This window comes from Musa acuminata, chromosome BXJ2-4, assembly GCF_036884655.1.
Source record: "Musa acuminata AAA Group cultivar baxijiao chromosome BXJ2-4, Cavendish_Baxijiao_AAA, whole genome shotgun sequence".
In the NCBI taxonomy this organism is placed as follows: Eukaryota; Viridiplantae; Streptophyta; class Magnoliopsida; order Zingiberales; family Musaceae; genus Musa; species Musa acuminata.
Window position 1 is genome coordinate 37,349,676 of NC_088341.1, and position 9,389 is coordinate 37,359,064.

At 39.8% G+C, this 9,389-nt stretch overlaps 2 protein-coding genes across 3 annotated transcripts; one reads left to right on the forward strand and one right to left on the reverse strand.

Annotated features, from left to right (window-relative positions):
• Positions 1-512: 512 nt before the first annotated feature.
• Positions 513-3,628, forward strand: LOC103978539 (BTB/POZ domain-containing protein At3g22104-like). Of its 2 annotated transcripts, XM_018824573.2 has the most exons (4): positions 513-759; positions 1,017-1,104; positions 1,715-2,806; positions 2,894-3,462. In XM_018824573.2, exons 2-4 carry the CDS (start codon positions 1,048-1,050, stop codon positions 3,317-3,319), a joined length of 1,575 nt encoding a protein of 524 aa, XP_018680118.2. In that variant the 5' UTR covers positions 513-759; positions 1,017-1,047; the 3' UTR covers positions 3,320-3,462. The 2 variants fall into 2 exon arrangements, with proteins under 2 accessions (XP_018680118.2, XP_064958343.1); XM_065102271.1 differs by having other exon boundaries at positions 513-1,104; positions 2,894-3,628.
• A 4,312-nt stretch (positions 3,629-7,940) lies between these two features.
• On the reverse strand, positions 7,941-8,686 carry LOC103978530 (uncharacterized). The gene has a single exon (XM_009394359.3). It carries the CDS (start codon positions 8,611-8,613, stop codon positions 8,095-8,097), a length of 519 nt encoding a protein of 172 aa, XP_009392634.2. The 5' UTR covers positions 8,614-8,686; the 3' UTR covers positions 7,941-8,094.
• Positions 8,687-9,389: the final 703 nt, after the last annotated feature.

Below are 9,389 nucleotides of genomic sequence, written 5' to 3' on the forward strand. Positions count from 1 at the left end.
GATAGGGTTGGTGCTGTGGTTAGTAAATGAGCATCATACAAACACTAGCCATTTACATCTTGATCTTTACATATCATTGCATTTACTTTTGACCAGACTATTCTTAGGCCAATGCCCCAATAGTCCTATCTCTGAAAACACTACCAATGTAGAGAACTGTTAGTAGGGAAATGTCAGTCACTGTCTTCCACCCACCTCTACAAAAGCTTTACTCAGGTTGGGGTTAAATCATGGCCAGCCTAAGCTTGGTTTGGACATCATTTCAACCAAATAGATCAAGCTTTTGGATATCTACATCTACTCAAAATGAAGGCCCATTTAGGGTCCTCTCAATGAAATCACATGAGACACATAATGCCTGAATCTGATGATCTCATTCATGGAAGATGGTGCCAATCTGGGACCATAAGGTCTCAAAAGATATTGGCTGCAGCATTAGGTACCAACTTGCATATGGTGATGATAGTACACAGTCCCCAGTCTCCTCCTCTCCTGTGCCTGCCACTGTTTCCTCATCCATCTCTGATAGTATTATACCAATCGGAAAATGGGGCTAATCTGGCCACACATAGTTCACATGTGGAAACCTTGGCACTCCAAGCTGCAAGAAAAGATGTTTCTTGAGGTGTCGTTTGTGTGCAGGAAGCAGTAGCTAAGGGACTTGCAGTGGGGGGAGAGAGAGAGAGAGAGAGAGGCAGCAAGGAAACAGTGGCATCTTGAGCACAAAGCTTTGGGCATGAACACCAGCTGCTGCTGCTGGTTTGTCTCTTTATCAAACACTCTATCCTCCCACCCCTCTTTTCCATCCTCTTCCTCTCCATTGACCAGCTAGAGTAGCTCTGCTTCTCTGTCTTCTTATTCAGCTCAACACATGGTGGTTTCATGTGTTCCTTTCTGCCTTCCACTTCTTTTCTCATCTTCATCATCACAGTCCTTTCTTGTCATACTTTTCCTTTAATCAGACTTTCTTGTCATGCTGGTTTGCTCACAAGCATCCCAAACCCTTCTTCTTGAAGCCTGTTGGTGATCCCGCTGTAAGCAGTGGCAATGACTTGTGATCTCGAAGTGGACGTCAATGGAGAAGAGATCTTCCTGGTTGACAAGGTAAGCCTTCTTCTTTCCCAGTTCATAACCACGGATGATTGATGTTCAAGCAGCACATTTTGTCCTGACCTTTTATTCAATCATTCAAGTATTTGTCGTGGCTTTTCGAACTGTTTTCACTGTTTCATCTAATCAAATTCCCTCCTCTTGTCTCTCTTCTATCACTGCCAAATTCACAAGCCAATCATCTTCTTCCTCCTCTCTCTTTATGGAGTCTTCATGCTGGTATTTAATGCTTTCATGCATTTGTATCTTAACTCATCTTCACCTCTATGTCATGAGGAAAAGGTTTTGTCTTTATTGTAGGAGAAGTAGTTTGCCTTTAAGAGGGAATGATTCTGCTCTCTTATGTCGTCTCTTCATTGTATCCATTTAATGCTTTCTGTTACACCTCACCTTCTGTGCCTCTTTAAACAATGGACCTATTGAAGGACTCTGCATTCTCCATTAGAGCTGCCTGTGCTCTATGAATTTAATGCTTGTGCATTTAATCTCAGAAGCTTCTGTTCTTACGGGGAATGATCCTGACATTGTTTCCTTCTTTGTTCCATGGCCACCTTCTTCCACAAGATCAGTATACATGGTTTAATTCACAGCATTGTTTTCACAGGAAGTGCTTTCATCCTTCTCCGGCAAACTAAGGGAGTTGACCAGCAAAACATTGGCCACTTCAGCTACAAGAAACCTCAGAGTGACCCTCCATGGCTTGCCCGGCGGGGCAGAGGCATTTGAGTTGATGACAAGGTTTTGCTACAACAATGGCAGAACTCAGATGAGCCCCAGCAACATCTGTCTTCTGCACTGCATCGCCCACTTCATGGAGATGACCGGCGACCTGCTAAGTCTGACTAAGAAATCTCTCCAGGGAATCCCTTACTGGTCATGGCCTGAGATCATGAGCTGCCTGAAACGGTGCCAAGATCTCATTCCGGTCGCGTCTTCCTCAGGGATGTTGGATAAAGTGATCTGCTCTCTGGTTGGGAGAATCACGGCGGTGAGTGACGCCAGTCCCTCAGGCTCCTCCCCTGAAACCTCAGCCTTCCGGTTCTCCTGCGACACCGGAAGCACTACAAGCGCAAAGAACAGCAGCAACCACCGAGGAACTTGGTGGTTCGATGAACTCGTAGTACTGAATCCCGACATGATCGAGGAGATCATAAGGAAGATGGCTGTTGAGAAGGCGAATCATGTTGCCATCGGTAGGTTCCTCATGCATTACCTCAAGAATGTTGGCGTGCGCAGTGCCGCAGCTGACAAGAAGAAGGTTGCTGAAGTCATCATCGACCTGCTCTACTCCCTCGACGGCAGCTCTGTGTCCTCCAAGATCTTGTTTGGTCTTCTCCGAGTCTCATCTCCACTGAAGCTTAGCAAATGCTGCCAAACCAAGTTGGAGAGCATGATAGGAAACCAGTTCGATCAAGCAACACTGGACAATCTGCTAATTCCAGCCCCGGCAGGGATGAACAGCCTCTACGATGTGAATCTAATCCTAAGGTTCCTGAGATCTTTCCACAGAAGCGGGGGTAGAGATTCCGCAAACCGATCGAAGCAAGCTGGAAGCTTAATGGATTCATACTTGGCTGAAGTAGCACCAGATTCCTCTTTGAAGCCTCTGAAGTTTTTGGCACTGATCACAGCTCTGCCAGATGAAGCAAGAGATTGCCACGATGCGATCTACCGAGCCATCGACTTGTACCTCGAGGTACAGGTCGTCAATTTGACTCCCAAGAATATGCAATGTTTCATGCTTCATTGCTTCATCTCTTTTTTCTGTTCATCGTGTAATCAGGTTCATACTCAGATATCAGACGAGGAAAAGATGAAGATATGTAGTGCCATAAACTACGAGAAGCTGTCATCAGAGTCCTGCAAACACATCGCAAGGAACACCAAGTTCCCATCGAGAACAGCAGTCCGAGCTCTCATCTCTCAGCAAACCAAGCTCAGGAGTCTGCTCAAAGGGACCGACCAGTTGAGGAAGCCTGGACATGATCCAGACCGTGATGATGATGATGAGCAGATCACTCTTTACGCGAAGAAGCTCGATTTGACCAGAGAGCATGAGAAGCTGAAATCCCAGTTGCAAGGAATGCAATGGAAGGTGATGGAGCTGGAAAAGATGTGCCGGAAGATGCAAAGGCAGATGTCAAAGGCCATGAAGACTAGAATAGCAGGTTCGAGTGGTTCAAGATCACTTCCCAGGCTTTGCTCATGAGTTCACACAGATTCATATCCACCCTACATTACTTTCTGTACATGCTGCCGCAGGGAGAGGGTTCCATTAGGATCTGAGATATCTGCTTTTGTTCTTTCCAGCTGGGAAGAAAAGCTGGTGGAGCAGTGCCTTTTACAGATGAAAATGAGAGGATGGATCTCCTTTGAGCTTTGAGATGTCTACTTGTACATTTCATCACTATTGTCCATATTACTTGCAGCTTTGATGGAGTCTCATTGAAAGATTTGTCTGACATCTGTGTAAATTTATTGAGAAAAGCAGCAGAGAACAACTCCAAATTATACTTTATGGGAAGATGGAGGATTCATAGGATCATAACACCATCCAATTGCCATCAAATTAAAAGCACAACAAGATTAACTTGGCTTTGAGATCAATATAAAGACAGGTGATTGAAGTGTTATCATGTAAATATACTTGTAATGGACATATTTTATGGATAAAGAGTTGCATTATTTTATCATCACCTAATCATAAAAGAAAACAATCTTACAATGAATCATATCTATATAATTGAATGGCATCATTGCTTAATTCATTGTTAATTTAATGGTGTACGGGACACTTCTGTATAGTATTTGATGTATAATATAAGGCATCTGTTCATGCTTAGGGGGAAATGATCTAAATAAGAAACTCAAGAGTTGGGAACTGATGATTATAATAAGAGGAACAACATGGATGAGTTGTGGTCTTAGCTTGGGAATCTACATGAGCAATAAAAATAGGGGAGAGCATTTTGTTTTGATCAAAAACATCTTCCAATGCTTATGGTAGTCTATTCAAATAACAAAAGAATCTGGAGCTGTTCTTCTCCTTTTGATTTGTTTTAGTGCTTAGAATCACCTAATGAAGAAATAGGAAGGTTGTAACATGTGGTTTTGATGAAGTCAAGTTCATCATTAAATGTTTTCATGAAAGACATGTGAAAGAAGCAGCTTTGATTATGTTGAAGTGCATTAATCTAAGAATGCTGCATGCATGACACTCATTTCATTTCTTCTCTTCTTTGTTCAAACTTATTTGCAGAACTGCTATTAAATCAAGCTACAATATTGCAAGCAAATCTATGCAACCTCTCTCTCTCTGTCTCTCTCTGTTTTGGGTGAAATGAGAGTGCAATGCACTTTTGCTTTGATAAGATGGCTACTCTTCTTCTGCAGTAGTGAGTCATATCATATGTTACGACTCTGAGTCTTGTGTTATTAAATTCGACATAGTAAACGACATTAATTGTGAAGCCATTAATGACCCAAAGCAGATCTCACTTCACACAGCTCTAGAGAGAGAGAGAGAGGACATGGATGTGTTACAACAAGACAAGAAGACAGGCAGCATGTTCATTCTGCCTGTGGAGAAGGTTTGTGTAATAAGTAGCACTCCACCGATGAGCAGAAAACAATTAATGTTTCATGCACTCAATGCAACAATCTCTTAAATGATCATGACAAGGAAGAAGGATTTCAGAGAGAGCACATGCCATTGTGTGGTCCTCTTCTTCTTCTTCTTCTTCTTTCTTCACTCTAACTTCACTTCCACTAATCTACCACACTTCAGTTGTAAATTGAATCAGGCACACAAGTTCTTTGTTCTTGGATCCTTTGTCAGTCTCAGTTGCATTCAAAGTTGGCACCCATTCAAGCTTTGTAAGAAACAGTAAATTTATATATGAAGATATTTATGTGTGAAGAGAAATTAAAAAAATAAAAAATAATTTTAAATTAATAAATATCAAATGAGTCAGATGATATATATATTTGAGTCTAACCCATAATCTAATGGCTGAAATTTTTGAGTTAGATTGATATTTGACTCAATATACATTAATCTTGACTAGTTTGATCCATTCATCATTAATGAATTTCTAATAACTTAGGATGATTTGAAAGAGAATTAGCATAATTAATTTTATAAATATCTTCTAATAAAACATAACATTTTAATATCAAAATTATGCCCATCATATCATCTATTTAGTTTTATTAAAAAGTAAATTACAATAACTTAAAAGAATCAAAGCAAAATGCTAATTAGATAAAACAAAGTCAGACTATATCACAAATGGATATTTTATTATCTTAATTCTCTTTCCTCTGAATAGGTCTTGATTCTCTTAATGCAACATTTCTTGTCTTTGTTTGCTCATTTCACTATTTAGAAAATAAGTAGAGAATACCATAGCACACTTTCTCCTCAAAAGTAAAGTTCAAGTTGGAAGAATGGACAAAAAGTAGGCAAAATCTTTCTCTATTAAATTCATTATAAGCAAGCTTTTTTAAAGAGACACTGAGCTTAAAAAAGATGGATTTTAGGTTCAAGTTTCATACAACAAATGTAGCAGACACCTCCCTCCACTAGCAAAAGGGCATGAAGCAATTGTACTAGATTGCAAGAAGAAGACAATCAAGCTGGAACACCATTCCCATCCATCACTCACTCATGATCTAAGCTTCAGAAACTTAAAGGTGGAGGAACCATCACTGTACATTCCATTTCCACTATATTTGATTCTTAGACCCACAACATGGTGAGACACTTGTGATATGGATTCTCTTTTTCATTTGTGTTGGGCTCAGTGTTTAGTTTGACTCAACTTCTAAAAGTAATGGGAGTTGGTAGCTTTGAAGTGAGATCTGTCTCATTCTCTTATACTATCACCTTTATGATGTGCTGCTCCTTTCAGCAAAAACTCATTGACAGATTAGGAGGAGAAACAGAAGTATGAATCTGTAGCTCATTTTGATAAGATATAAATTCTAAGTATATATGTGAATAAATACTTAATCGATAAGAGTAAGTTTACTGCATCAGATCACTGAGGGATTCTGAACCAGCATGCATGTTTGAAGAACAAGGAAGCTTAAACTCATGCTAAGTAGACTCAGCATCCTCTTAAGAGCACAACATGCAGGACAAACTGATTTCTCACAGCATACTCACTTGATACACCAGCAACATAGTCTTTTGTTTGTGCCATTAACTTTAATCTCCCAAGATAATTTTTGTTGAGGCATTAATTATACCCTTTGACCTTGAAATGGCTGCTTTCAGAAAACCAAGAATATAGATGGAGGAGTGTCAGTGAGGAACCCTAATTTTGAAGAACAGGTACTCAGCTATATAGGAAGAAATATAGTTTAGAGAGGGATAGAATTGGGTGATTCCAAAGCTTCAATTGAGAGCATGCTGTACATGTACTTAAAGAAGAAGAAGAACTATTTTACTATGGCTTATTAATATAGTGTAGTCAATGGATAGAAAACTCAGCAGCTCATGCTGTGCTGTGAAAACAGGAGGAATCAAAACTCTTGTCACATAAACCAACCACAGTAAAACACATGAGTTATGGGCAAAGCTGCCTCGACATTCTAACACACATAGATTACGTACGTGCTCAACACAACATTGTCCTCGTGCTTCTCACCATAGTACTCACATGAGCTCTTCTTCTTCTTCCTGTGTTAGACATGATCTTTCTTCTCGGTGTCAATGCAAGACAGGTTGGTGCAATTTTCTCCACCTCCGTTCACTGTGCTCAAGACAGTGGAGATGATTAATGGGGGAGAGGTTGTTTTACAAGAATGATAGAGGATGAAATAATGAAATGTTATGACTTCATGATAATATTGACTCCGGTAAAATATGAATGTATAAATTTATAGTAATATACTCATCGAGTCTTTACTGACGAAGAATTAAACCTTAGCATGATTTATGGCGAAAACTCGAAATCGGGTTGAAGATGGTTTGACCATAGTGACATGCGATAAAAATAAACATTGATATCCTATTTAATCCTAATATAATGTAATCCTTTGTGAGTTTGTGGATGAGAATACTCACATGTAATGAATTCTAAATACATCTTATTCAAACAAACACATCAACATTTTGATGATTGATTTCATACCAAACGAATCATTTGGATAGATTGTGATGCTAACACTTGAATTATTATGTCCATCCTTGGCTCAATTGGATTCGAGTAGCTCAGCAAACAAATCTTGCAAGTGATTCATGCAATAGATGAGTCAAGTTTAATCGAAGTCCAAGTTTTGTTATGGTTGATGGGCCAATTCACTCATTTCACAAGCTCTGACTTGGTCAGCTTTGGCATAATTTTCATGTTTGATCCAAATCCATGGTCAACATGATAATGTTCGAGATTAGATGAATGTGGTTCTTGACTGTATTAAGCTAGATCTAAACTTGTTGATCAAAAGAAGTATTAGCTACCTCTCTAAACTTTGTTGATGATAACAGTGACATCATGATTTAGTCCCAATCCAATTGTTGTGTGCCTTTCGAGCAACATCACAAAACTCTATTATTATTTACGACTTAGTCCGCTAGAAGTGACAGCCCATCAAACAAGTCATCATTTGCAAACAGCTAATAGTCATAAGGCTGGAGATTAGTCAAACATGACTGAGGTGTCACACACCACCGCCACCATAATTCATCTTCTCTCATACACAGGCTCTCATGCATTTGCATTGATCAAGAATTATGGAGATCAGAGAAGGAAACACAGCTAAGGTGGTTCTAATTATTGTCTATGCTGCTGGAATCCTTCCCCACCTGCTAAGGAACTCTGTGATGCAAACACAAGAACACACCACCTCTTCAGTAAGATTTATGTAGTAAGACTACAGTGCATGTCAAACAGTGACAGGCGAGAAGCAGATTCGGAGAGATACAGTGGCAGATTGATATGCGTCGTAACGACAAAAAGGAAGCGCTGGCTGTGACAGTCAGGAAGAGTCCACCAAGATCCAATCTTCGCGAGGCTCCTCATCCTCTCCGAAGATTGCCACCGCCGCTGGCTGGCAGTCGGGCGGGTCCTCGAAGGCCGACACGGAGAGATGCTTCTGCGCCAGACCGATGTCGAAGAGGATGACGCCGGAGGAGGGATCGGCGATGAGGATGCCCTTCACGGGGAACCATAGGAAGAGCTCCTCATGCGACCACCCGACCACCCCGCTGAGCGCGCCGTAGCTGAGGTTGCCCCTCACCACGCGGTCGAAGTAGGCGAGGCCGTCGTCGTAGCGGGCGTAGCACGTGCGGTGGAATCGGACCTCGAGGAGGCCGGAGGAGGGGTCCAGGTCGAAGGACTCGATGGCCCTGGGGATGATGCCGGCGGGAAGTCCGTAGCTGCGTAGGAGGTCGCGGAAGGATCGGCCGCTGCCGACGATGACTCCGCCGCCGCTGGAGGCGGCAGGGAGGGCGTAGACGAGGGTCAAGAGAGCTAGAAAAGGCAACACCTTAGCCATTGCAGAGACGGGAGACGGGGTGGGTTGGGGCTTAAGAAGGGGTTTGAAAACAGCGTATGTGAGAGGAAGAGAAGCATATCAATTGAGGGGATGAAGTTTGACTTTTTTGACCGAGTCTGATGATTTCAATTTTATGTTATTCCATTTATAACAGTGGTGTAAGTTTCTTCAATTAACGATAATAATGGTAATAATAACAATAATTGGAAAGCTTTTATTTGTTTTATCCTTATTTCATTTCTAATATTATTTCCAAGAAGAATACAAATTTACTAATTAAAAGTTAATTTAATTAAATATAAATGTGTTAAAATTCTATTGGTATAAATGTGTTTAAAATACAAGTTTAGTTTCCTGAAATAAATATTACCCAATATATATATATATATATATATATATATATATATATATATTACTTGTATATCATTGAAAAACAAAGACTTATACATTTTTTTTTGTTTTTGTAATTAAAAAAATAAATTACTAATATTTGATATTTATTTATACTTAAAATATTATTTTTAAAATAAGAAGTTGGATTATACATTTTATAATTTGAAAATAATTTTAAATTTTCTTTCCATGTTATCTTTTTTTTGGGTTATTAATTTGATTCGATTTAATTTGTTGTTTTGGTTCTTAATGCATTGAACCATGCTAGAATGTGAAAAGAGGAGAGGAAAATAAAGGTGTGATAATGTTCAAATATTGAAAGAAAAATAATACTAATGGGAAAAATAAAGGTGTGCTAATGTTAAAATATTGAAAGAAAGAAA